At 59.0% G+C, this 27,845-nt stretch overlaps 1 protein-coding gene and 1 long non-coding RNA gene across 2 annotated transcripts in view; one reads left to right on the top strand and one right to left on the bottom strand.

Moving 5' to 3' along the window:
• Positions 1-4: 4 nt before the first annotated feature.
• On the top strand, positions 5-14,751 carry LOC123350069 (cytochrome P450 2A13-like). Its single transcript, XM_044988422.1, has 9 exons — positions 5-255; positions 704-866; positions 3,784-3,933; positions 4,992-5,152; positions 7,589-7,765; positions 7,963-8,104; positions 8,619-8,806; positions 11,440-11,581; positions 14,262-14,751. Exons 1-9 carry the CDS (start codon positions 76-78, stop codon positions 14,441-14,443), a joined length of 1,485 nt encoding a protein of 494 aa, XP_044844357.1. The 5' UTR covers positions 5-75; the 3' UTR covers positions 14,444-14,751.
• Positions 14,320-27,845, bottom strand: part of LOC123350076 — a 26,799-nt gene continuing 13,273 nt past the window's right edge. The window contains exon 2 of the long non-coding RNA XR_006573706.1: positions 14,320-14,505. This is a non-coding gene — a long non-coding RNA (uncharacterized LOC123350076). The remainder of the gene's footprint in view (positions 14,506-27,845) is intronic.

Here is a 27,845-nt window from a genome sequence, read left to right as displayed (position 1 = left end):
GCAATCGCACTAGCCACCCGCAGAGCCGACTGGATCGCAGACGGGCACAGGAGCGGTGGAAGCTCCCAGCCAGCCATGGATCTCCTGGGAGCCGTCACCCTGTTCCTGGTCATCTGCCTCTCCTACCTCCTGCTCCTCTCCACCTGGCGGCAAATGCAGGGCCGGGGGAAAATGCCCCCGGGGCCCACCCCGCTGCCCCTCCTCGGGAACCTGCTGCAGGTCGAGCTCAGCAACATGCGCAAGTCGCTGATGAAGGTAGGTGGGCTCGTCCCGGGATGACCCAGGGTGTCCTGACCCCGTATGGGTGACCCCGCCCCTCGGCAGCCAGGGAGCTTTATTAATACCTTGTGACGACCTCGCCCTAGGGTAGCTACGGGGCAGGGGTGCTGTGCTGGGGGAGGGGAACTGGGGGTGGGGAGGGGATGGGGTGGGGTGGAGCAAGGGCCGGAGTGCTGCAATTGGGGGAGGGGGCGCCGGAGGGGTGGGGGTGCTGTAAGGGGAGGGGGCTACAGGCAGGGGAGAGGGGGGGCTCTGTATGTACGGGCGAGAGGCTGCTGAGTTGGGGGAAGGCCAGGGGGATGCGTGTGGGGTAAGGAGGGGGAGGGACAGCGGGTGCCCTGTGGTTGGGGGGCTGGGCTGGTACATGGGAGTGAGGAGAGGGCACACGTCCGTCCCCCCGGCCCACACGGCGTCTCCGTCTCAGATCAGCGAGCGCTACGGCCCCGTCTACACCCTCCACCTGGGCTCCCGGCGGGTGGTGGTGCTGTGCGGCTACCAGGCGGTGAAGGAGGCCCTGCTGGACCAGGCCGAGGACTTCAGCGGGCGCGGGGAGCAAGCCACCTTCAGCTGGCTCTTCGAGGGCTACGGTCAGTCGCGTGCGCGGGAGGGGGGCGAGCTGGGGGGGAAGCGTCCGGCTGGGGGGTGCTGAGCTGTCCTGCGACAGCCCAGGAGTTCGAGTCCCGCCGCAGGGCAGACAGATGGGAAGCGGGACACCCACCCTGAACCGGCTGTGAGCTCTCTGCTCGGCGTTCGCCCCGGATCGTCCTCAGGCACCATACAGCCTGAACGTGGAGTCACAGGCCGTCCCCTGGGCTCCTCCGAGCTAGGGCTGCCACCCCTCCAGGACTGTCTTTAATTAACGAGCCACGGGCCGAAACCTCCAGGAATACGTCCAACCAAAACGGGCTGCCCTGCTCCGATCTCTCTCGCCGCCCAGGGGAGCCCACCTTTGCGGCAGACGGTCCCTTACGCCACGAAGCACAGCACTGCTCAGGTTCCTCCCAAAGGAGCCGTCCCGCACCCCTCGTCCACCGCACCGTAGGTCCTGCCCCAAAGCTGCCGCTTGTACTAACCAGCGGGAAGAGCTATGAACTAGGGAAAGTTCCCGGGGGCCCGTCTCCTAGACATTGACCCCAGGCTATGTACAAAGCGCTAGCGAGGTCACAACAAGCAGAAATTTCATACAATGGCTTGTTTATTCTGCTCTGTGCACTGTCCACGGACATGTAAGTGCCATATTTAGATTCCATTTGATTTATTTTATCGTTACGTGGAAACATGAGCGAGTCGGCCAATTTTCAGTAACCGGGTGGCTGGGATTCGTTTTTCTCTCTCTCTTTCTGGTTTTGTGAGCAAGTCGTTTTCAGATGAGGTGAAACGTGGGGGTTCGCAAGACAGACCAGGCTCCTGAAAGGGGGACAGACTGAGAACCACTGGAAGCCCAATCGATCTGTCCTTTAGCGCTAACCCAGGCTAAGCACTGGGGAGCTTTTGTTTATGCCGAATGATCCTTCCGTCTCCGAATCCAACCAGCATAAAGCAGTTCCTCCTGCTTCGGGCTTTTCATTCCTTTCCCCCTTTGTGCGGGCAGCTGCAAACTCAGGGGGTGGAAGGAATTCATCTGCTTGGAGCAGGGAGAGCAATCAGCACCGTCTCTGGGCCTCTTTGACGTTCTGCCAGAGTTCGTCTCTTTGGCGAGGGGCCTTGCGGGCGGGGCAGGACATGACAGACCTTCGGGGAGAGATCGGCTCGGTAGTTGCTGTCTCTCTCCTGTCTGGAGATTTGCAGTCACAGCAGCTTATAATACAAACACTTAAATAGTGCCGGACACCGTGGGACGCAGATATTCCAGGTGAGATGAATGCAGGCAGCAGTTTACGGGGATGGAAGAAAGTCGAAACACTAAACCCATTTTTCGGATTCTAATCCCTGTTTTAACAATACTCTCACAGCTGAGCCAGCTTGGCACCAGCCAGGCAGTTGCCAGGGATCCACTGAGGCTCGGGGTCCTTGGCACGAGCTGGCACCTGCTGTGCCAGCATCGCAGGGATGGTTGGGGTGGGGTGTGTAACGATGCTGCCTTTGGTGGGACACTTCTGAGGTACCAGTTCAGATTGCTCGGAGCAGGGCAGTCACGGCCCCAGGCTGGGGTTTCTCTGCACACCAAGGAAACCGACCCGCCAGCCAGGGAGGACTTCGGGCTCACCCCCTGGCTAACCAGTCACACCAGCAATTCCCTCAGACACTCCAGCTTCCCGGTATCCCCACCAGGGCCACCGTCATGGGCACGACTGGCTATGAAAACTGGCGCCCCAGTAAAAGAAATCAGGGTCTCCCGATCCCAAAGAGCCAGGCCCAGACCCAGGTCAATCTACCAGTCAGATCTTCCCCACAAATCACACTGCAGCCAATCCCTTAGAATCTAAAATCTAAATGTTCATTTATAAAAGGAAAAGGATCTAGACGAGAGCTAGAGGTGGTTAAATGGAATCAATTCCATACAGCGATGGCAAAGTTCTTCGTTCAGGCTTGTAGCAGTGATGGAGAAACCTGCAGGTTCAAATCAAGTCTCTGGAACATCCCCCGCTGGGATGGGTCAGTCAGTCCTTTGTGCAGAGCTTCAGTTTGTAGCAAAGTCCCTCCAGAGGTCAGAAGCAGGGTTGAAGACCAGATGGAGGAGATGCAGCTGCCTTTTATAGGCTTTCTCTTGTGGGTGGAAACCCCTTGGTTCTCCTGTGCAAAATCACAGCAAGATGGAGTCTGGAGTCACATGGGAAAGTCACATGTCCAGGCATGACTCAGTTTCCAGGCTATGTTAGTTTGAATGTTCCCAGGAAAGCTCAGAGGTGGATTGGTGTCTCCCAAAGTCCATTGTCCGTTAAGTGTTCCTTGACTGAGAACAGTCCCTTCTCGGGAAGCTGCCCAAACGCTTCGCTGAGGCTCCTTAGAATCAAAACACACTGAGATACAAGTACAGAGCCAATATTCATAACTTCAACTACAAAACCGATACACCCCCACAGACAGCATCACCACACCCAGCAAACCAGAACCTTTCCAGAGACACCTCACACGACAACCTCTGTACAAGACTTGCTGCAGCTGTATAACAGCAGTGGCAACAATGATCTACGGTATACGGTCACAGGTTATGTGAGTAACGTCACAGGGTGTCTGGCTGGGCCGTTCCCAGCAACTGCGAAAATATTTGCCATCTTTATGCAGCCGCAGATCAAAGCAGGGAGCTGCCTCCTACCGGCTCGACACTCAGAGCTGGAGGGGGGAAAATAGGGACAATATTACCTGGGAAATTACTGCACAATTCCCGACCGTGCACGTGTGTGTCCATGCCCAGGTGCACGCCCCCCCCCACCCCCCGCCTTTTGGGGGGCAGGAATTGTCTGTTACAGTGATATGCTTGTACAGCACCTCCCCCCATCCCCATCCCGAGATTGTTCATAATGTTCTGGTTGGGAAATGTGCCTTGCTCTCCCCGCCCCCCAGGAGTGATCTTCAGCAACGGGGAGAGGGCGAAGCAGCTGCGCCGACTCTCCATCACCACGCTGAGGAACTTCGGGGTGGGCAAGCGAGGCATCGAGGAGCGGATCCTGGAGGAGGCGCATTTCCTGCTGGAAGCCTTGCGGGGCACGAAAGGTTTGTCGGTGTCCTGTTCCTCCAGTGCCGGGGCCACGGAGTCAGGGGGGCTCCAGACCCCCAGCTGGTGGGAACCGCCCGGAGCTCCACTGGGGTCAATGGGGCCAGACCCCCAGCTGGTGGGAACCGCCCAGAGCTCCATTGGGGTCAATGGGGCCAGACCCCCAGCTGGTGGGAACCGCCCAGGGCTCCATTGGGGTCAATGGGGCCAGACCCCCAGCTGGTGGGAACCACCCAGAGCTCCACTGGGGTCAATGGGGCCAGACCCCCAGCTGGTGGGAACCGCCCAGGGCTCCATTGGGATCAATGGGGCCAGACCCCCAGCTGGTGGGAACCGCCCAGAGCTCCACTGGGGTCAATGGGGCCAGACCCCCAGCTGGTGGGAACCGCCCAGAGCTCCACTGGGGTCAATGGGGCCAGACCCCCAGCTGGTAGGAACCACCCAGAGCTCCACTGGGGTCAATGGGGCCAGACCCCCAGCTGGTGGGAACCGCCCGGAGCTCCACTGGGGTCAATGGGGCCAGACCCCCACCTGGCGCAAACTGCCCAGAGCTCCACTGGGGTCAATGGGGCCAGACCCCAGCTGGTGGTAACTGCCCAGAGCTCCATTGGGGTCAATGGGGCCAGACCCCCAGCTGGTGGGAACCACCGAGAGCTCCATTACAGTCAATGGGGCCAGACCCCCAGCTGGTGGGAACCGCCCAGGGCTCCACTGGGGTCAATGGGGCCAGACCCCCAGCTGGTGGTTCTTACCTGTGGACTTTTGCAAAGATGGTCAGTGTCATAACGTTCACTGCGCCGATGGGGAAACTGAGTCACGGAGCGGGATGGGGCCCTACCCATGGCCAGCGAGTGGGGTTTTAGCCTAGGACTCGAGGTGTGGGCTCAGTTCCCTGCTCCGCCGACGATTGCCTGTCTGACCGGGGCTTAGTCACTCTGGGCCTCGGTTCCCCATCAGATAGCCCTGCCCTGGCTGTGGGATCCATGGAGGGGAGACGGTCCGTGGCACAGCCCCCCGGCTCGCCTGTGCCCCACCCAACGCTGGTTGTACCCCCCAGGTTTGCCCTTTGACCCCACCTACTTCCTGAGCCGCACGGTGTCCAACGTCATCAGCTCCGTGGTCTTCGGGGACCGGTTTGACTACGAGGACGAGGAGTTCCTCTCCCTGCTCCACATGATGATGGACAGCTTCAACTTCACCGCCACGGCCTGGGGGCAGGTACGTCGCGGGGGGGGGGGGAGCACCCCAGGCCATGTCCCAGAGAAAGCACCAGTGGGGGCGTGAGCTGGCGTAGGAGAAAGCACAGCATGATTCTGGGGGACAAGAGTTTGAGAGGCAAACGCTGCAGGCACCGCGCTGCCAGCACAGACACCCCCCAGGCATGGAGAGATGACGGTTTCCTAATGACCACAGTCCTGCAGCCAGCCCCGAGGAGCTCTGAGCGGGGCCGGGTCTGAACTGACAGATCACACAGCGAAAGTTTCCAAAGAGCCGGCTGAGTCCCCCGCCGGGCCAGTCGTACCCGTTTCCAGCGAGGCTTGGCGTGCTGGCGGCAGGGCACCAAACACTGCATCTCCAAACGAAGGGGCCGCTTTGATACCCCTCGCCCCATCCCGAGATGGTTCATAATAAGCAGGACTCACCTACATTCGCCGGGAGTGTTTCTTGCTGCTGGGGACGACGGCAGAGACTCTGCAAGCGGGCAGACTGCACCAGGGTTACCGCTTGGCTGGTATTTTACCAGCCTGGCTGGGGGGGTTTATGGATTTGCCAGTTGCCAGAAAAATAATTTAACCTACTGGTTTGGGGTTGTTTTTTTTTAACGTGGCTCTAAAGATTTGCATTAATCTCACAATACACGGGCTCGCTACTGTGAAACGTTTCTGCCCGGCTAACGATGCTGCCGCTCTCCCACGTCCGCAGTTAAAGCGATCACAGCTCACACCCGGCGAAACGACGGCAGCCGTCTGCCCACCCACAGGCAGTGCCCCGTGTGGGCGTGCGAGAGAGGGAGGAGACGTGCGAGCCGTAATAACTAGCGGCAGGTCAGGGCGATGGTGCGAGTGATCCTCCTACACCCCCGGGGGGAAAAGGTTCGCATCAGAAATTGCACATTCAGTGACAGCTGGCGAAGCGGAACAGCCTGGCAAAGACCGGCTGGCAAAACGGGCTGAGAAAACAAACACCTGGTTGCCCCCGTGACGTTCTCTGTCTGGATGCTAGAAGTGGCTGTTGGAAGGCGATTGCAGAGTTGCCTTGTGGGTGGGGGTGCCGGGTTTTTTTGCAGTTCAAAGGTGGTAACTCTAGGCTACACCTCAGGGAGTACTGACCCCCCCTCCGCCAGACAGCCCCCCCCCCCCGACCCTGGCCCTTCAGTGCAGCTTTACGGCACACAGAGCCTGCACAGGACTGTGTGCAAAGCCTGGAGGAGTGGAAAGATGCCCCCGTGAGTACTGGCACCCTGCTGTTGCAATACAGGAGGAAAAGCATCCTGGGCTGATGGAGTACAGGCCACACCATGACATAAGGGACATCCCTTGTAATACAGGGCTGGTGGGGACCCTACCGGGGAACTGCCAGACGACTGGCAAAGGGCTAAGGTGTGGCAAATTTTTAAAAGGGTAAATGGGATGATCCGGGTAGTTATCGCCTGTGAGTCTGACCTTGATCAAAGGCAAGTGACTGAGTCGGGACTTGACTAATAAAGAACGCAAGGAGAGAAATGTAATTAATGCAAATTACTGTGGGTGTATGAGAAAAGATCCCGTCAAACCAACTTGGGATCTTTTTTTGAGGAGGTGACAAGTGTGGTTGAAGTTAATAGTGCTGATGGAATCTGTAGTCAGATCTCTATAACGCGTTTGGCTTGGTACCGCATGACATTTTGATTAGAAAACTAGAAAGCAATCAAATGAACATGGCCCACATGAAATGGATTAAAAACTGGCTAACTGATAGATCTCAAAATGTAATAGCAAAGGGGGTCGTTATCATTGAGTGGGTCTATTTCTCAAGGCCCTACGCTTATCAATGACCTGGAAGAAAACACCAAATCATCACTGATAACATTTGCAGATGGCCCATGAATTGGGAGTAAATAATGAAGAGGGAAGTTCTCTGGTACAGAGCGACACGGATCGCTTGATAAGCTGGGAACAGGCGAACCACATTCATGTCAGTACAGCTAAGTGTAAAGAGATCCGTCCAGGAGCAAAGACAGTCGGCCGCACACATGCCATGGGGGACTCTGCTTTGGGAAGCAGTGACTGAAAAAGATTTGGGGTTCATGGTGGACCATCAGCTGGACGTGAGATCGAACGCGATCCTGGGAGGGATCAACAGGGGAATCTCCAGTAGGCGCAGAGAGGTGATTTTCCCTGTGGATTTGGCACTGGTGGTGCGGCCGCTGCTGGGATCCTGTGGCTGTGAGGCCCAGGGCCCTGAGACCTGCCTGGCCCAGGCTGCAGGGATAGGGCGGGAGAGCTGATTAACTAGGGGACTCTCCAGCCAGCCCAGGGAGTGAGATCTGCAGGGATGGATGAGATAAAGAGCCAGAAGGAAGGTCCGGGGATGGAGGCACAGGTAGAGGATGTGTATGGGGGCTCTCAACCCCACCCTGTGTTCAGCGGGGTCTCCGCTCTCCCTGCCCCCCAGCTCTACGAGATGTTCTCGGGCGCCATGCGCTACCTGCCCGGCCCCCAGCGCGCAGCGTTCAAGCAGCTGGCAGGGCTGGAGAAGTTCATCGAGAGGAAGGTGAAGGCGAATCAGGAGACCCTGGACCCCAACTCCCCTCGGGATTTCATCGACTGCTTCCTGGTCAAAATGCAGCAGGTACCGGCAGGGGGGTTGTGGGAAGGTGATGGGGGGAAGGGGGGCAGTCGCTGGCTACCTGTCTGGGCCACGCCCGGCACAACGGAGACCCCGACTGATGCAGAGCAATGGAGTCACAGCCGGATTCTGAGCTTAGCCACATCCCCAGAGTTCTTTGGTTTTAGCCTGTGATTTTTCCCCCCCTTGTTCTTTTCAAGGAAAAGGAAAATCCTGCCTCTGAGTTTTTCCTGAAGAACATTGTTCTGACGGCGCTCAACGTCTTCTTCGCCGGGACGGAGACCGTCAGCACCACCCTGCGCTACGGCTTCCTCCTCCTGCTGAAATACCCGGAGATCGAAGGTAACTGCAAAGGGAGGAGAAAGGAACCACAAAGGGCCGGATCCTCAGCTGGTGTAAATCAGCCGGGCTCTGCTGAGGGCAGCGGCGGTTCCTCCATTTACACCAGCTCCGGATGGGGCCAGAGAGTCACAGCTCGGAAGTGAGTTTGTGTCCTGTTTGTGTCACTCCAAAGGAAGCCGGCGGTCAGGGAACACCAGGTCAGTGTGGCTATTTCAGATTCCAATTCTAGGGGCTGGATTCAGATCTCGGTTCCCCCAGGGCAAATCCAGAGCCACCCCCTGACGGCAGTGGGGGCAGGGCCAGATTCTGATCTCGGTTCCCCCAGGGCAAATCCAGAGCCACCCCCTGACGGCAGTGGGGGCAGGGCCAGATTCTGATCTCGGTTCCCCCAGGGCTAATCCAGAGCCACCCTCTGACGGCAGTGGGGGCAGGGCCAGATTCTGATCTCGGTTCCCCGGGGGTCAGCCTGGATTCGCACAGGGCCCCCCTTTGAGCTGTGCTGACGTCTCTGCAGAAAGGATCCACGAGGAGATCGACCGGGTGATCGGGCGGAACCGCGCCCCAAGCATGGAGGACCGGAGCCGGATGCCCTACACCGACGCCGTCATCCATGAGTTCCAGAGGTTCTCTGACATCATCCCCATGGGCCTGGCGCGCCGGGTGACCAGGGACACCCAGTTCCGGGGATACACTATTCCCAAGGTAGGGTCCTGGGGCGTCTATCCCCCGCCCCGCCCCATGGCTGTGCAGGGCTCAGCACTGTCGCTTTCTCTGGAGGCCGGCGCAGTGCCGCAGACAGGGCTGGAGCTCAGGACACCTGGGTCTACGCCTGCGTCGCAGGGTGTGCGCACCCCGTCCTCTTTTTGGATCGTGAGACCAGATCGCCAGACAACCCTAGACTGGAACGAGCCCGGCTCAGTGGCCAGAGTCAAGATAGCTGCCCTCGGGTGCAGAGCCGTGTGGCCTAATAGCCAGAGTCAGGGGTCGCCGTCCTGGGGCAGCCAGGGTAGGGGGTCCCGGGCCCTCCTTGCTCCACCGGGTCCCAGCCCAGGGCCCTGTCACTGGTGGGTGTGGTCAGCACCCAGCCAGCGGGGATCCTACCGCCACATGCTGACTTTCCTTGGGTGGCAGGTACCGCTCACCCCGCCTCCCTGGGCCACTTCCTGCCGTGAGTCCTGATGCCGGGCTCCGTTCACCGTCGAGGGCTCCAAGCGCCTCGGCGCCAGCAGCTGGCTGGGACTCCGACGCCAGCCGCCCGGCCGTAGGCAACAGGTCTCCGCTCTGGGCCCCAGGGTCTCTGGCTCTGCAGTCTGGGCTGAAGCAGCCCCTGGGCTGGAGCCTCCACCAAGCATCCTTTCTCGTCGGTGGCCAGCCTAGAACGAGCTGGGCTGCTCCCTTTTATACTGAGGCAGCACATGGAGCATGCCCAGCTCGGTCCGAGGGGCGGGACTTAATGTGGGATCAGCCCTATCTCGTCCAGTGCGGGGTATGCACACCCCGTCGCAGCCTGCCTCTGGGAAGTCGTGTGACCTAGTGGGCAGGGACTTACAGGACCTGGCTTTTATTCTGAGCTCTGGCTCACTGTGTGACCTTGGCTGCTGCCCTGTGCCTCAGTTTCCCCCAGGTGTCACATAGAATCATAGAATCATAGAATCATAGAATCTCAGGGTTGGAAGGGACCTCAGGAGGTCATCTAGTCCAACCCCCTGCTCAAAGCAGGACCAAACCCAACTAAATCATCCCAGCCAGGGCTTTGTCAAGCCTGACCTTAAAAGCCTCTAAGGAAGGAGATTCCACTACCTCCCTAGGTAACCCATTCCAGTTCTTCACCACCCTACTAGTGAAAAAGTTTTTCCTAATATCCAACCTAAACCTCCCCCTCTGCAACTTGAGACCATTACTCCTTGTTCTGTCATCTTCTACCACTGAGAACAGTCTAGATCCATCCTCTTTGGAACCCCCTTTCAGGTAGTTGAAAGCAGCTATCAAATCCCCCCTCATTCTTCTCTTCTGCAGACTAAACAATCCCAGTTCCCTCAGCCTCTCCTCATAAGTCATGTGCTCTAGCCCCCTAATCATTTTTGTTGCCCTCCGCTGGACTCTCTCCAATTTATCCACATCCTTCTTGTAGTGTGGGGCCCAAAACTGGACACAGTACTCCAAATGAGGCCTCACCAGTGCTGAGTAGAGGGGGATGATCACATCCCTTGATCTGCTGGAAATGCCCCTACTTATACAACCCAAAATGCCATTAGCCTTCTTGGCAACAAGGGCACACTGTTGACTCATATTCAGCTTTTCGTCCACCGTAACCCCTAGGTCCTTTTCTGCAGAACTGCTACCCAGCCATTCGGTCCCTAGTCTGTAGCAGTGCATGGGATTCTTCCGTCCTAAGTGCAGGACTCTGCACTTGTCCTTGTTGAACCTCATCATATTTCTTTTGGCCCAATCCTCTAATTTGTCTAGGTCCCTCTGTATCCTATCCCTACCCTCCAGCGTATCAACCACTCCTCCCAGTTTAGTGTCATCTGCAAACTTGCTAAGGGTGCAGTCCACACCATCCTCCAGATCGTTAATGAACACACATTGACAAATGGTGTTAGTGATCCCTCCCCCTTTTGCTATTTACACTGGAAACTCTTTGGGACAGGGAATATCGCTCACTCTGCACGACGCCTGGCACAATAGAGGACCCCAATCTCCACCAGGGTCTGTGCAGCACCTGGCACGATGGGGCCCTGATCTTAGCTGGGGCCTCTGGGAGGTGCCGTAATACACCTAACAATAACACTCATTCATGTGGATAAATACCCTTAGCCTGACTTCTAGTGCCATCTTAGAATGCACACGGTGGGTACGGAAAGCCAGGAGGTTCACGCTGTGTAATCAATGCAGGCACAGCCGCTGAGGGCCTGGCCCAGGATTGTTATTGGCTGTATTTTGTGTTCCCATTGTGCCGAGGAGCCGCGGTCACGGACCAGGACCCCACCGCGCTCGGTGCGGTACAAATACACACAAAAGACGCCGCCCCACAGAGCTGGCAATCTCAGTGTCAATCCGCAGGGGCAGCGTGGTGAGAACGAGGAGTCCGGACTCCTGGGTTCCCTTCCCAGCTCCGGGAGGAGCCGAGTGCAGTAGCTAGAGCAGAGGGCGTTGGGAGACACGTGCCGAGACGTGACCGTCAGATTGTGGCCTGACCAGGCTCCTGCGATTTAATATTTGCTTTTGCTGCAAATTCCGCCCGTGGTTAGAATGACCCTGAATGGTGCCCCAACATCCGCGCTGTGGGTTATCTGCGTTTAATCCCTGCTGCTTGTGGCCTTCTCCTCCCGCAGGGGACGGAGGTGTACCCGATGCTGGGATCCGTGCTGTATGACCCCACGCAATTCAGCAGCCCCGACACCTTCGACCCCGGCCATTTCCTGGATGGCAACGGCCAGTTTAAGAAGAGCGACGCCTTCGTGCCCTTCTCAATAGGTAGGAATCCCGCCGCAGACAGGGCCGCCCCGAGGGGGGGACAAAGGGGGCAATTTGCCCCGGGCCCCGGGCTCCGCAGGGGCCCCCAAGAGAACAGCTGAGGCTCCCGCCTCCGCCCCTCTCCTGGAGCCTCAGCGCGTCAAGCGCCGAGTCTCCGCCGGGGCCCCTGAGCCCCACCCCGCTCAGAGCCGCGTGGTGAGGGGGCGGGGCTGGGAGCTCCGGGCTGAGCTCAGCTGCCTCCGCTCGGCGTGGAGCTCCCAGCCCCGCCCCGTCCCCACGCGGCTCGGAGCGGGGCGGGGCTCAGGCCCCGCCGGGGACACGCTGCAGCTGTTGGGCGAGGCGCTGAGGCGCCGGGTGAGGAGGGAGCCGGGGGTAAGAGGCTGGGGCTGGGGGGGTTGGCTAAGGGGCAGGGAGTCCCGGGGACAGTCAGGGCACAGGGAGGGGGCGGAGGTTGGGGGAGCGGTCAGGGGGCAGGGAATGGGGGGGTTTGGATTGTGGGTGTTCTGCGGGGGGTGGATAGGGGCGGAAGGACCCCCCACTGGCGAATTACCGCCAAAGCGGGGCCTGCCCCGAACACCGGGCTGCGCTTCGGCGGCGGGTCCCGCTTCGGCGGGAATTCGGCGGCGGGGGGCTCCCGCCGCGGGTCTTCGGGGCACTTCGGCGGCGGGTCCCGGAACGGAAGGGCCCCCCGCCGCCGAAGACCCCGGGCCCCTGGAATCCTCTGGGCGGCCCTGTCCGCAGAGCTCGGTTCCCAGTGTCCCAAGCAGCGAGATCCGGGCCTGGCCCGGCCACCCGGCCACTAGCCCTCACCCTGCGTGCAGAGAATTGTGAGGCCAAATCACCCCTATGGTGTAAATCAGTGTCACTCCACTGGAGTTGGCGGGGCCAGATCCCCAGCCGGTGTAAATCAGTGTCACTCCACTGGAGTCAGTGAGGCCAGATCCCCAGCCGGTGTAAATCAGTGTCACTCCACTGAGGTCAAGGGGGCCAGATCCCCAGCCGGTGTAAATCAGTGTCACTCCACTGAGGTCAAGGGGGCTGTTCTCACACACTCGGGGGTAGGTCTGCACTGAAGCCCCGTGGGGACTCGGGGCCTTGTGAGCTCTTTGGGGCAGGGCCCGTCTCTCCCCGTGGGTCTGTCCAGCACCTAGCACAGCGGCGCCCTGACCTCAGGTGAGGCCGATGGACACATCTGGGTAATTATCAGCTGTGTGCCACAGAACTGGTCACTCAAGTGAACACAAATGTCCCATAGACACAAGCTCTTTCCACTTTTGGAAGCTCTCTGGTGCTTTGCTGCCTTCTCACGGCATGACAGATTTCTAGCCAGATGTTTCCAGCCCTTTGTTCCTGTAGAACCCAATGTGGCTGGAACATGAGACTGGAGGAGTTTGCAACAAAACCAGTCTGCAGCATTCTGGGGTTTTGAGTGCCTAAGCCATGGCCTCTTTTTCACTTGCTGTGGCCCAGGCAGTACAAGGAAGGCCCCTGGGCTACTGCTCAAGTGGGTCCACAGTCCTGGATCATCTTAAGGAACTAGTATCAGAGGCGTAGCCGTGTTAGTCTGGTTCTGTAGAAGCAGCAAAGAATCCTGTGGCACCTTATAGACTAACAGAAGTTTTGCAGCATGAGCTTTCGTGTGTGAATACCCACTTCTTCGGATGCAAGCAGAGAAGTGGGTATTCTTGCATCCGAAGAAGTGGGTATTCACCCACGAAAGCTCATGCTGCAAAACTTCTGTTAGTCTATAAGGTGCCACAGGATTCTTTGCTGCTTCTTAAGGAACTAAACTCAGCAGCAGCTGTTTCTTGTGCCTCCACCACACTCTTCTCTGAGCTACACTTTTCTTCAGGAATGGATGCTGCAGTAGCTGCCAGGTCTCCTGCACTCTGACTACCTGGGAGATCAGGCATCTCCTCACCACTCACATCCTCGCTGGGGCCGGAAGGCTCAGCGTGAACATGTGTGTCTCTGTATCTCAGGAGAGCTCCTTCCTGCTTAGATAGAAAAGCTTCCTTTGCTTTCTTTCTTTTTCTGAATGCTGCCCCAGAGGGGCGTTTTCTTCTTTCACTCGTGACTGCTGTTCTGTGCCAGGTATAGCGGCTCTCAACACTCAGTTGAAGGGGACAAATAAGCAGGCTGGTAGCCGGGCCTGAGTGAGGGAAGATCTCAGCCTCTTAAGGGTCTAACTGGCTCCTACTACTTCAGTTGACTGTCTGTTCTCCTCAAGTGGGTTCAGGGAAGCAGCAGGAGCCAGGAAGCTCCCGGAGAAGCTGGTGTGAATCAGTCCAGGCTCCGGGGGTGCTCCAGAGGTACATAAGAGGCTCCTCCTCCTCTCTCTCCCTGCGGCTCCTGCTGCTTTCTGTTCTTCCCTCTCCCCTTTCTCCTGCCTGCCTGTTATGTCTCTTGTGCCCCCTGCCTCCAGCCCAGCCCTCCACCAGCTCTGTGCATCTAGAGAGAACATCTGCACCAGCACCAGACACAAGTTCCTACACTCTGGGTCCTAGTGGCATCCCCTGCCTCCCCGCAGTCTGGCCGTTCGCCTCACGAGAGCCCTGCCGCCGCTGCTCCAGACTGGGGCAGAGTTTGGACAAGGGGGGAGACCCCCTCGCAGAGTCCCACCTGCCCCTGGCGCCCTGCTCCGGCCGGGCCATGACGCCTCCTTTGTCCTCTCTCCTAGGGAAGAGGTATTGTTTCGGGGAGATGCTGGCACGCATGGAGCTGTTCCTCTTCCTCACCAGCATCCTGCAGAACTTCCGCTTCCGCTCCCCCGTGGAGCCCAAGGACATCGACATCTCCCCGAGGCTGGTCGGGTTCGCCACCCTGCCCCGCAGCTACGAGATCTGCCTGCTCCCGCGCTAGCAGCCCCACGGAGCAGACGGGATTCCTGGGGGCAGCCTTGGGGAGGGAGGGAAGGGACCAACCTGGGGATGTCAGGGGCCAGAGCAGCCGGGGATGGCTGCTGGCCTGCTCCCTGGCTTACCGCGCTGCTCAGCCACCCACAAGCCCCGCCACACAGCATGAACATTTCGAGTGGCCACAGCCGCTGACTGGCTGCTAGTTTAGCAGTTCGGCTTATTGGCCCCCTGCAGCAGATCAGAGGCTGCCCAACGCATGCCAGGCCACAGCTGTGCTTGCCCTTGTTCCCGGCCCTGCTCCAGCCCTGCTCCAGCCCTTGTTCCTGTCCCTCCTCCAGCCCTGCTCCAGCCCCACTCCAGCCCTGCTCCAGCCCTTGTTCCTGTCCCCGCTCCAGCCCTGCTCCAGCCCCGCTCCAGCCCTGCTCCAGCCCTTGTTCCTGTCCCTCCTCCAGCCCTGCTCCAGCCCTGCTCCAGCCCCGCTCCAGCCCCGCTCCAGCCTGCTTCATCTCTGCTGCACCTTCTGCTCCCTCCTTCAGACTTCTGGCTTCAACCCCCAGCTCCACCCTCTGGCTCCCGACTCCGGATGAGCCGCCGGTGCCAGCACTTGGCTTCTGTCTCTCCGCTCCTGATCCCTGGCTTACGACTGTGGCTGACCCCCCGCCGGCGCTGGCATTTGGCTTCGGTTCTACTGACCCTCGGCTCGTTTCCTGGAGTCCGCCCACCCTGCACCCAGCTCTACCCGGTGGGCCCAACTCCCCCTTCGACACTTGGCCGGCCCGCCCACGGCCTGCTGGGCAACAGGGGATGGGGAGTGAAAGACCCAACCCTTTACCATGTTGTGAACAGGACCCGACGGAAGACGGAGCCAATAGGGTCCCTCTGGCTGTGTGAAACGGCCATTCAGGGCTAGAGGGGGGCTTAGGTTTCCCATTTGCACAGGGGAGGGGGGGTGAGCACTCCCCTTTTAAATAGAAACCTTTTCACGCAGCTAGATGGTCAGGGAGCACCACCCGGGCCTGTGCGTTCGTATGGGGTGGAGATCACTCATGGGGAGAGCCATGAAGGTGTCCGTACCCTCATGAGCCCAATTTCCAACAGAGCCCAGTTCCCACTCAGGCATCCAGTGTGTTGGGTCAGATCTGTCCCTTGCCTGCCACTCCAGCAGGCTCTGTGCCCAAGAAGCCTGTCGCTCATCTTCCTCCCTCCACGGCGGCTTCTCTTAACCTTCTCCTAAGGCACACGCCAGCCAGCTCCTCAGCCCTGCATTCGCAACCGGGAACCCTCTGTTAACCCTCAGCGCTGCCCTGCCAAGCGGCCACCACCTTTCTCCACAGCTGCTTGGATTGCAGAAAGGGCTCCGTTTGTAGAACTGATAAATGAAATTGTTTTTAATTGTTCACTTTATTAATGTAACTTCTGTTCACTACACTTGCCTACATTGTCACTTCTGTTCACTGTTTGCCATATTGTAATTCAAAGCCCATTTTAAAACGCTCACTCCATTTTGTAAAAGCTTCCTCCAACCTTCATTTTTACAAACCCTGCTGTAATCTTATTAGTTTAGTTTAGATGTGTGACTGAGGCATGTATGGGTGATGGAATCCACCTCCAGCCCCAGCCTGTCCTGATGAAATGGAGTTCAAACCCCACTGGCTGAAGCTGCAGACAAGAGCCCTAACAAAGTGAGCAGAGTCCACCCTAAAGAGAAAAGGTGCAATAGAAGAAAGATCAAAGCCAGATCCCAGGCTGACAGTCAGGCCTGCAATTGACGGGTGATCAATCACCAAACCTAGAGGCAGCCTGACACAGCAAGACCTAGAGACTCTGGATTCAAACTAACACCTAACAAACTCGAGCTATGTTCAGGACTGGTAACTATGCAGCAGCTGCAGAACATCTGATGGGGGTGTGTGTGTGTGACTCTGTGTGTGTGTGTGTGTGTGTAGGCATTAGGTATAATGTGTGTGTAGAAAGATTAAGATATTAGTTATGGTCATAAATCAGATTGTTACCATAATAAATGTGGCATCTTTGTCTTGCTCCCTGAAAAGATCCTGTGTAGTTTTGTCTGCACAACACGTTCGCCTTCTGTGGCGCCTGAGGGCTGGTTGACACTTAAAAACCTGCAGCCGCGCCAGTGTAGCGCTACGATCCTGACGGGAGAACTTCTCCCATTGGGTTAGCTGCTGCCTCTCGCCAGGCTGGGCTAGCGATGTCGATGTGAGAAGCTTCCCTGCCAAACTAGCGCTGCCCACACCGGAGCTAGGTCAGTAGGACTGTATCGCCCGGGGGGGTGGGTTTCTCCTCCTGGCACCTCTTCCTGGCACCTTTTAAAATACACCCTACAGTGCAACTTTCTCTATCGCTTTGGCTACGTGGCATTGACCAGCATCTTTTCTGGCAGCTTGGTGGAAAATTCTGCTCCGCGTTGTGTTGCTCTAAATCTGGAGTAATTCCACTGGCTTTTTGGGTTTACACTGATTTCCTTGAGAGCAGAACTGGACCCATTTGGGGCGAGTGGGCGAGGTTCTGGATGGAATATAACCCGCACTCTCCTTTTCCATCACGCCTACCAAAACCTGCTAACCACTGCCCGGCACGCTGAGCAGTGTCGTCTCCTTGTTTTCTTGCACTGTCTCTAGCCGTCTGTTGTCTCGTGCCTTAGATTTGGATTGTAAGCCCATTGGGGCAGGCACTGTCCTTGTGGTCTGTCTTTGTACAGCACCTAGCACCATGGGCGCCTGGCCCATGCCGGGGGCTCCTGAGCGCTATCACAATGCAAACAATAAATGGATGGCTATCGGACGGCCGCCTAGGAGTCGATTCTTCTCTCACTTACACCATTTGTACCGGGGTGCAATGCCATTGAGTTCAGTGTAGTTTTTCTGGATTAAGCTCCACGGAAGGCAATGGGATCACGCTGATTTAGCCCAGCAGAGGATGTGGCTTATTTTGTGCTAGGAAAGTGACGGTTGGATTGGAAGATTCTCAAGAGGGCCAGGAACAGAGAGGGCCCACGAGGAGCCAGTATCGCCGGCTGGAGTGCAGCTGAGGATCTCAGAGACTTTGGCAGTGTCAGGAAATGTGATGGACAAAGCTGGGTCAAGCAGGAGAAGAGGGTGGCTAAGAACCAACGAAGAAATCGAGCTACATTTTGCCGTGGGAAGAATGAGTCTGATTCTCCGCTGAGCAGCCTCATGCGTGGCCAGTGCAAAGGGGACAGTAGCAGACGGTGCATCCGAGTAGCCCTGTTTGACAGAGACAATTAGAGCCGAGTGAATAATTGACGTCTCAGGTCAGGGACCAAACCGAAAAATCCAGGGGGACAAAACTTGGTTTGTTTTTAAACTGATTTTTTTTTCCAGTTTCTCACCAGAACAAACCAACAACAAATTGTCTTGGATGGAAAACATCTGAAACAAAAAAACCCAACATAAAATGTGGGAAGGTTTTTGTGTATTTCTGTGGAGTGGCTTTCGGTCCACAATGACATTTCTCTGGTTTTTTGTTTTGTTTTGTTATGGGGGGTGGGTTGTTGTGTTTTTTTTACCCTTTTTTGGTTTGTTTGAAAAACTGTGGCTGAATTTTAAAACAAACTGTGGTTTTGAAATGAAAAGTCAATGCATTTCGGTTCGAAACGATCAAAACAAATTTTAAAGAACAAATTTGGGGCTGAAATTATTTGCGAATTTCACCCCACTTCGTGACTAGCTTTGGTGCCCTGAAAAATGCCCTTTTTGGCAAACTGACCATTGGCTGGAAAATGGCACCTAACTCTGGAGACACCACAGAGCGGGGCAGGAGGGGGACTCGGCACCAGATGTTCTCACCAGGGGCAGCTGCTTTGGGTTTTGGCGCTGTGCTGATTTATGTTCTGGGGGCCTTGCGGCCGCAGCTAGAGTGACCAGATGTCCTGATTTTACAGGGACAGGCCCCATTTTGGGGTCTTTTTCTTCTATAGGCTCCTATTGCGCCCCACCCCCATCCTGATTTTTCACACTTGCTGGCTGGTCACCCTGGCCGCCGCCATTATAGGTGGATGCGAGCTGGGCACCATCCCCCTCCCTCCTCCGGCCCACGCCGTCCCCTTTCGTTCCCACGCTGTGTTGGGAGTCCCGCCGAGACCCGTCCACGCGGCTTCTCCAGAGCAGCTTGTCCAGTTCCGGGAGAACACGTCCTCCAGCTCTCCGGGATCCACAGCGCCCAGCTCCCCTCCGGGTTTCCTCCCTCGGGCTCCCGGCTTGGCCATGCAGCAAAGCGACGTGGACTGGCCAGGGCTGGTTTTAGGAAGTGCAGGGCCCAATTCAAACAGTTTCGATGGGGCCCCGGCAGGGATGACTTAAAAAAAAAGCACATGTAAAAAAACACGAGGGGCTTGTACTCACCCGGCGGTGCTCTGAGTCTTCGGCGGCACTTCGGCGGTGGGTCCTTCACTCACTCCAGGTCTTCAGCGGCACTGAAGGACCCGCTGCCAAAGTGTCACCGAAGACCCAGAGAAAGTGAAGGATCCGCTGCTGAAGTGCCGCTGAAGACCCAAAGCGCCGCCAGGTGAGTAAAAATGAAAAAGGCGCCTCTAGCCAGGGAAGGGATTGTCACTGGGCGCGGGGCCCGATTCGGGGGAATTGGTGGAATCGGCCTAAAGCCGGCCCTGGGAGTGGCCCAGACGCAGGCACAGGGGATGGGCGTAGGACGCACCCCACAGCCAGTGTCACACACACCTCAGGTGCATTTACACGCGCCGCTGCCTGTGCTGTGCACTAAATCGCCCCGTTTGGGCTTGGCTCGGTTACTCTGCAGGAACCCGTCCCCCCACTGCAGGTGTCCTGGGACCTGGTCGTTACATTCTAGGCTTAGCTGGTCCGTACTCCCCAGCATCAGGGCGTGGCTGCTTCCCTGAGCGAGCCCAGACACCCCGACGCCAGCGCGCTGTGTGTCAAGCCCCCCTTCGCCTTCCCAGTCGTGCCCACTAAGAGACGAGGATCCCCCCTCCCCCTGGGCACCCTGACCCCTATCCCCTCAGGATCCCCCCGTTCCCTCAGGATCCCCCCTCCCCCTGGGCACCCTGACCCCTATCCCCTCAGGATCCCCCCTCCCCCCAGGCACCCTGACCCCTATCCCCTCAGGTTCCCCCCTCCCCCGGGCACCCTGACCCCCAATCTCGTCTGGATCACCCCTCACCCAGGCACCGTGACCCCTATCCCCTCAGGATCCCCCCTCCCCCAGGCACCCTAACCCCCCATCTCCTCAGGATCCCCCCTCCCCCTGGGCACCCTGACCCCTATCCCCTCAGGATCCCCCCTCCCCCAGGCACCCTGACCCCCCATCTCCTCAGGATCCCCCCTCCCCCCGGGCACCCTGACCCCTATCCCCTCAGGATCCCCCCTCCCCCAGGCACCCTGACCCCCCATCTCCTCAGGATCCCCCCTCCCCCTGGGCACCCTGACCCCTATCCCCTCAGGATCCCCCTCCCCCAGGCACCCTAACCCCCCATCTCCTCAGGATCCCCCCTCCCCCCGGGCACCCTGACCCCTATCCCCTCAGGATCCCCCCTCCCCCGGGCACCCTGACCCCCCATCTCCTCAGGATCCCCCCTCCCCCTGGGCACCCAGACCCCAATCCCCACAGGGTCCCCCCACCCCCCGGCACCCTGACCCCCCATCTCCTCAGGATCCCCCCATTCCCTCAGGATTCCCCCTCCCCCGGGCACCCTGACCCCTATCCCCTCAGGATCCCCCCTCCCCCGGGCACCCTGACCCCTATCCCCTCAGGATCCCCCCTCCCCCGGGCACCCTGACCCCTATCCCCTCAGGATTCCCCCTCCCCCGGGCACCCTGACCCCTATCCCCTCAGGATCCCCCCTCCCCCGGGCACCCTGACCCCTATCCCCTCAGGATCCCCCCTCCCCCGGGCACCCTGACCCCTATCCCCTCAGGATCCCCCCTCCCCCAGGCACCCTGACCCCCCATCTCCTCAGGATCCCCCCGCCCCCCGGCACCCTGACCCCTATCCCCTCAGGATCCCCCCCTCCCCCTGGGCACCCTGACCCCCCATCTCCTCAGGATCCCCCCGTTCCCTCAGGATCCCCCCTCCCCGGGGCACCCTGACCCCTATCCCCTCAGGATCCCCCCTCCCCCAGGCACCCTGACCCCTATCCCCTCAGGATCCCCCCTGCCCCCGGGCACCCTGACCCCTATCCCCTCAGGATCCCCCCGCCCCCCCCGCACCCTGACCCCTATCCCCTCAGTAACCCCCCTCCCCCGGGCACCCTGACCCCAGACCTCCTCAGGATCCCCCCTCCCCCAGGCACCCTGACCCCTATCCCCTCAGGATCCCCCCTCCCCCAGGCACCCTGACCCCCCATCTCCTCCGGATCCCCCCTCCCCCTGGGCACCCTGACCCCTATCCCCTCAGGATCCCCCCTCCCCCAGGCACCCTGACCCCCCATCTCCTCAGGATCCCCCCTCCCCCCGGGCACCCTGACCCCTTTCCCCTCAGGATCCCCCCTCCCCCAGGCACCCTGACCCCCCATCTCCTCAGGATCCCCCCTCCCCCTGGGCACCCTGACCCCTATCCCCTCAGGATCCCCCCTCCCCCCGGCACCCTAACCCCCCATCTCCTCAGGATCCCCCCTCCCCCCGGGCACCCTGACCCCTATCCCCTCAGGATCCCCCCTCCCCCGGGCACCCTGACCCCCCATCTCCTCAGGATCCCCCCTCCCCCTGGGCACCCTGACCCCTATCCCCTCAGGATCCCCCCTCCCCCAGGCACCCTGACCCCCCATCTCCTCCGGATCCCCCCATTCCCTCAGGATTCCCCCTCCCCCGGGCACCCTGACCCCTATCCCCTCAGGATCCCCCCTCCCCCGGGCACCCTGACCCCTATCCCCTCAGGATCCCCCCTCCCCCGGGCACCCTGACCCCTATGCCCTCAGGATTCCCCCTCCCCCGGGCACCCTGTACCCTCTCCCCTCAGGATCCCCCCTCCCCCGGGCACCCTGTCCCCTATCCCCTCAGGATCCCCCCTCCCCCGGGCACCCTGACCCCTATCCCCTCAGGAGCCCCCCCCCCCCGGGCACCCTGACCCCCCAGCGCCGCAGGAACCCCCCGCCCCCGGGCACCCTGACCCCTCTCCCCTCAGGATACCCCCTCCCCCTGGGCAACCTGACCCCCCATCTGGACAGGAGCCCCCCGTTCCCTCAGGATCCCCCCTCCCCCGGGCACCCTGACCACTATCCCCTCAGTATCCCCCCTCCCCCCGGCACCCTGACCCCTATCCCCTCAGGATCCCCCCTCCCCCAGGCACCCTGACCCCCATCCCCTCAGGATCCCCCCTCCCCCGGGCACCCTGACCCCTATCCCCTCAGGATCCCCCCTCCCCCGGGCACCTTGACCCCTATCCCCTCAGGATCCGACCTCCCCCAGGCACCCTGACCCCTATCCCCTCAGGATCCCCCCTCCCCCCGGCACCCTGACCCCTATCCCCTCAGGATCCCCCCTCCCCCGGGCACCCTGACCCCTATCCCCTCAGGATCCCCCCTCCCCTTGGGCACCCTGACCCCTATCCCCTCTGGATCCCCCCTCCCCCAGGCACCCTGACCCCTATCCCCTCAGGATCCCCCCTCCCCCGGGCACCCTGACCCCTATCCCCTCAGGCTCCCCCCTCCCCCCGGCACCCTGACCCCTATCCCCTCAGGATCCCCCCTCCCCCCGGAACCCTGACCCCCCATCTCCTCCCGATCCCCCCGTTCCCTCAGGATTCCCCCTCCCCCGGGCACCCTGACCCCTATCCCCTCAGGATCCCCCCTCCCCCTGGGCACCCTGACCCCCCATCTCCTCAGGATCCCCCCGTTCCCTCAGGATTCCCCCTCCACCGGGCACCGTGACCCCTCTCCCCTCAGGATCCCCCCTCCCCCGGGCACCCTGACCCCTATCCCCTCAGGATCCCCCCTCCCCCTGGGCACCCTGACCCCTATCCCCTCAGGATCCCCCCTCCCCCAGGGCACCCTGACCCCTATCCCCTCAGGATCCCCCCTCCCCCTGGGCACCCTGACCCCTATCCCCTCAGGATCCCCCCTCCCCCTGGGCACCCTGACCCCTATCCCCTCAGGATCCCCCCTCCCCCTGGGCACCCTGACCCCTATCCCCTCAGGATACACCCTCCCCCTGGGCACCCTGACCCCTATCCCCTCAGGTTCCCCCCTTCCCCTGGGCACCCTGACCCCTATCCCCTCAGGTTCCCCCCTCCCCCTGGGCACCCTGACCCCTATCCCCTCAGGTTCGCCCCTCCCCCTGGGCACGCTGACCCCTATCCCCTCAGGATCCCCCCTCCCCCTGGGCACCCTGACCCCTATCCCCTCAGGTTCCCCCCTCCCCCTGGGCACCCTGACCCCTATCCCCTCAGGATGCCCCCTCCCCCTGGGCACCCTGACCCCTATCCCCTCAGGATGCCCCCTCCCCCTGGGCACCCTGACCCCTATCCCCTCAGGTTCCCCCCTCCCCCGGGCACCCTGACCCCTATCCCCACCGGATCCCCCCTCCCCCGGGCACGCTGACCGATATCCCCTCTGGTTCCCCCCTCACCCGGGCACCCTGACCCCTATCCCCTCAGGATCCCCCCTCCCCCGGGCACCCTGACCCCTATCCCCTCAGGATCCCCCCATTCCCTCAGGATCCCCCCTCCCCCTGGGAACCCTGACCCCTCTCCCCTCAGGATCCCCCCTCCCCCGGGCACCCTGACCCCTATCCCCTCAGGATCCCCCCTCCCCCGGGCACCCTGACCCCTATCCCCTCAGGATCCCCCCTCCCCCGGGCACCCTGACCCCTATCCCCTCAGGATCCCCCCCCTGGGCACCCTGACCCCTATCCCCTCAGGATCCCCCCATTCCCTCAGGATTCCCCTCCCTCTGGGAACCCCGACCCCCCATCTCCTTAGGATCCCCCATCCCCTCAGGATCCCCCCTCCCCCGGGCACCCTGACCCCTATCCCCTCAGGATCCCCCCTCCCCCTGGGCACCCAGACCCCTATCCCCTCAGGATCCCCCCATTCCCTCAGGATTCCCTTCCCTCTGAGAAGCCCGACCCCCCATCTCCTTAGGATCCCCCATGCCCTCAGGATTCCCCCTCCCCCGGGCACCCTGACCCCTATCCCCTCAGGATCCCCCCTCCCCCGGGCACGCTGACCCCCATCCCCTCAGGATCCCCCCTCCCCCGGGCACCCTGACCCCTATCCCCTCAGGATCCCCCCTCCCCCTGGGCACCCTGACCCCCCATCTCCTTAGGATCCCCCATCCACTCAGGATTCCCCCTCCCCTGGACACCCTGACCCCTATCCCCTCAGGATCCCCCCTCCCCCGGGCACGCTGACCGCTATCCCTTAGGATTCCCTCCCCCTGGGCACCCTGACCCCTATCCCCTCAGGATCCCCCCTCCCCCGGGCACGCTGACCGCTATCCCTCAGGATTCCCTCCCCCTGGGCACCCCAACCCCCCAGGATCCCCCCTCCCCCTGAGCACCGCAACTCCACATCTCCTCAGGATCCTCCCTCCCCCTGGGCACCCCTTCTCCATCTCCTCAGGATCCCCCTGGGCACTCCAACCCCCCAGGATCCCCCCTCCCCCTGGGCACCCCAACCCCCCATCTATCAGGAATGGTCTAGACAGTATTTGGTCCTGCCCTGAGGGCAGCGCACTGGACTCGATGACCTCTCGAGGTCCCTTCCAGCCCTAGAAGCTCTGGATCCCCTCAGGATCCTCCTCCCCCAGGACCCCCCTTCCCCATCCCCTCAGGCTCCCCCAGCGCGTGAAGGTGACGTGGGCCCCGCTTGGTGTTGCTCAAGGCCGGGACAGATTGTGCGCGAGGCGGCCGAGTGGGACGAGCGGGACGGGGACGGGGATTTAAGGGGGACCCTTGGAGTGGACCTCACTGAGCCGGTGCCAAGCGGGTCTAGTGTCCATGCTGCTCTTCACGCTGTCCTTCATCCCTGGCTCAGGGCGCAGCGTTCCCCAGCCTGGGGGGCTGTCAGAGCCGCACCTGCCCGGCGGTGCCGTGACCGTGCGACTTGCACTCCAGAGGGCCCTGGGCAGCTCATTAACCGCGGTTAGTGCCGTAAGTTAAGCGATGCAATGTCTGTGCTTAACCCGAGGCCATTCAGCACAAGGCAAATGCTGTGCAAAGCGCTCGAGACCCTGACGGTGTCTGAAAGAAAAATACCAGCCCGGAGGGGACCCCCGTAGTGCGTTATATCGACCCTCTGGGCCGCACAAAGACCTACAGTGCCCTGCCTAGGAAAAAGGCAACCGTGCAGCTGAAGAAGTGGGGTTTTTACCCACAAAAGCTTCTGCCCAAAGAAATCTGTTAGTCTTTAAGGCGCCACCGGACTCCTGGTTGTTTCTGTGGATACAGACTAACACGGCTCCCCCGATACTTGGCAATTTGTAAGAAATCTTAACGCATCGAGTTAGAGACTGGCCAGCGGACAAACCTCGCATGATGCTTGGTGCCGGTCTGTGCTTCTGTTCCACGCTCTGCGTGGCCCCGTTCGTAAATCAGAGACAAATGGTGACGGGGCCCCTCGCTTTGGGGCCCAATGGCTTTTAAATGCAAAGCGTTTGTGAGAACCCAGCTGTTGGGCCTTGGATTAAAGAGCGATTTACAGCAAAGGGCTGAAATGTGGGTCGTGGAATCCTGGGGAGGTTGAAGGGGATGCACAAAAGGTGTTTAAAATAAAGGGAAAAAAGGCTCCACTCTTCAGTCTGACTCCGGGATGTTTGAATACAATTGCGCTGACTCAACCCTCCGGAGCTGATTTGATTTAACCACCTCCTACTGAAATAGCTGGGGTGGTTCTGTCGCCTTCGGTGAGTCTGTGGACTTCAGTCAAGATGTCATTATGTCCACCGAGGTTAAACAGATTAGTTCTCAGTAATGAGGTTTGCTGGAGCCGTAAGGGCTGGGTGGGAATGGGGAGCTCTGATTAATGTATTAAATAAAATAAAACACGAGGGTTCAGGCTGTCTAGCTGCTCAAAGTCCTTAAGAGTTTAAAAATAAGAGCGCTTCAGAACCAAACAAGGGCCAGACCCCAAACCGAAAGGCTGGAGGGGTTCACAAACCTCCCGCGTACTTGGATCAAATCAGAACGTGCCGCACGAATGCTCAGACATTTACAAGCGATGAGGATTTGTAGGGTGTTTACTATGGTTGCGCCAGCTCCATTTTCATTTTGAAACAAACCTGAACTTTGAGCAGGAAAGAAACATGTTTAAAATGATAAAAACACCCTAAGTCGTTCGTTCCCTGACGTCTGCAAGGCCTCCCGGCCGGAGAGGGAACATGGATACTAAGGAGCTTTGTGAGTGGTGTGAGAAGGCCCTGCAGTGCTCTGCTTCGTCACTGAAAAGAGGAAAATGTCTTTTCACTAAAAGTTAGCCCAAAGCATCCCAGTTGTGCAGACAACTTAATTTTGACCCACAGATCACAAAAGGGAACGTTTGGGGAGAGGCTGCGTAAATTCCTTATGAATGCCGAGTTGTAGTGATCAAATCAGCCTGCTAGCTACAGACTTGGACCTTGGTTTGAAACAAAGAGTTAGGATGGTATGAAAACCTGAGGGGGTTTTGAGAGGGGGAGACTGTCTCCTTACAACAGAAACTAGTTTGACCAGAATGCCTGCTGCGGGACTGCAAGACCAGCTATGCTGCTTGCCTTCTGCACTCTCAACATGTATATTCTATAATGTAGGGGTGACCAGAGAGCAACTGTGAAAAAACAGGACAGGTGTGTGTGTGTGTGTGTGTGTGGTGGTGGGGGGGTGGGGGCAATAGGCACCTATATAAGAAAATGTCCCAGTGAATGGGACTGTCCATTTAAAAACGGGACATCTGGTCACCCTACTCAGGGCCTGCTCCAGACCCCAGCGCGCCAAGCGCGCGCTTGGGGCGGCATTTTGCCGGGAGGGCAGCAGGCGGCTCTGGCGGACCTTCCATAGGCATGGCTGCGGATGCTCCACCGGAGCCGCGGGACCAGCGGACCCTCCACAGGCACGTCTGCAAGAGGTCCCCCGGAGCCGCGGGACTGGCGACCGGCAGCGCGCCCCCTGCAGCATGCCGCCGTGCTTGGGGCGGCCAAATTCCTAGAGCCGCCCCTGACCCTACTATAATGTCACTCTTTGTCCTACTAATAATGAGAGGTGTGATCTGTTTGGCATGGAGCAGCAGCAACTTCAAGCTGTTTTCCCCAGCCACGGCCAGGGGAATAATGGGGCTTTTACCCTGCAAAATGTGTTTTGTGTGTGTGGTTTAAAAAGTGCGTTTAAATTGTTGTTCGTGATTTAGAGGCATATGCAGGAGACAGGTGGGGGGTTGTTTTGTTTTGTTTTGTTTTTAAGTATTTTGTTGCAAACTGTTGGTTTATATATTTCTTAAAATATTAGGTTTTAAACTCTCTGCATATATGGCTTGCCAACCCTCCACGAAGTAGAGCTTAATCTTTAATTAAAAGATTATATGAAACCTCCAGGAATACATCCAACTCTATCTGAAGAATGTGGCGTGTGCGTGTTCGAATGGTTTTAAAGGTTGCTTTTCATCAGGGTGGAAAAAAATCAATGATTTTTTTAAAAAAATTAAAAACTCATTTCACCCCACCATCAACCTCAGCCTGGACCAATCTACACGGGAGGTCCACTTTCTAGACACCACGGTGCAAATAAGTGATGGTCACATTAACACCACCCTATACCGAAAACCTACCGACCGCTATGCCTACCTTCATGCCTCCAGCTTCCATCCCGGGCACACCACAAGATCCATTGTCTACAGCCAAGCACTGAAGTACAACCGCATCTGCTCTAACCCCACAGACAGAGACCAAAACCTACAAAATCTCCACCAAGCATTCTCAAAACTACAGTACCCGCATGAGGAAATAAGGAGACAGATCAACAGAGCCAGATGTGTAACCAGAAGCCTCCTACTGCAAGACAAACCCAAGAAAGAAACCAACAGGACTCCACTGGCCATCACATACAGTCCCCAGCTAAAACCCCTCCAACGCATCATCAGGGATCTACAACCCATCCTGGACAATGATCCCACACTTTCACAGGCCTTGGGTGGCAGGCCAGTCCTCGCCCACAGACAACCTGCCAACCTGAAGCATATTCTCACCAGTAACTGCACACCACACCATAGTAACTCTAGCTCAGGAACCAATCCATGCAACAAACCTCGATGCCAACTCTGCCCACATATCTACACCAGCGACACCATCACAGGACCTAACCAGATCAGCCACACCATCACCGGTTCATTCACCTGCACGTCCACCAATGTAATATACGCCATCATATGCCAGCAATGCCCCTCTGCTATGTACATCGGCCAAACTGGACAGTCTCTAAGGAAAAGGA

Source organism: Mauremys mutica, chromosome 15, assembly GCF_020497125.1.
Source record: "Mauremys mutica isolate MM-2020 ecotype Southern chromosome 15, ASM2049712v1, whole genome shotgun sequence".
NCBI classification, from domain to species: Eukaryota; Metazoa; Chordata; order Testudines; family Geoemydidae; genus Mauremys; species Mauremys mutica.
Note: the sequence above shows the minus strand (reverse complement) of the source record. Positions and strands in the feature narration are given on the sequence as shown.

What these genes read in the sequence shown, in the direction of transcription:
- LOC123350069 (XM_044988422.1), top strand. Translation starts at nt 76, where the DNA reads ATGGATCTCCTGGGAGCCGTCACCCTGTTCCTGGTCATCTGCCTCTCC. An exon ending in AGCCTTGCGGGGCACGAAAG is followed by an intron (nt 3,934 to 4,991) that starts GTTTGTCGGTGT and finishes TGTACCCCCCAG; the next exon opens with GTTTGCCCTTTGACCCCACC. An exon ending in CCGCCACGGCCTGGGGGCAG is followed by an intron (nt 5,153 to 7,588) that starts GTACGTCGCGGG and finishes CCTGCCCCCCAG; the next exon opens with CTCTACGAGATGTTCTCGGG.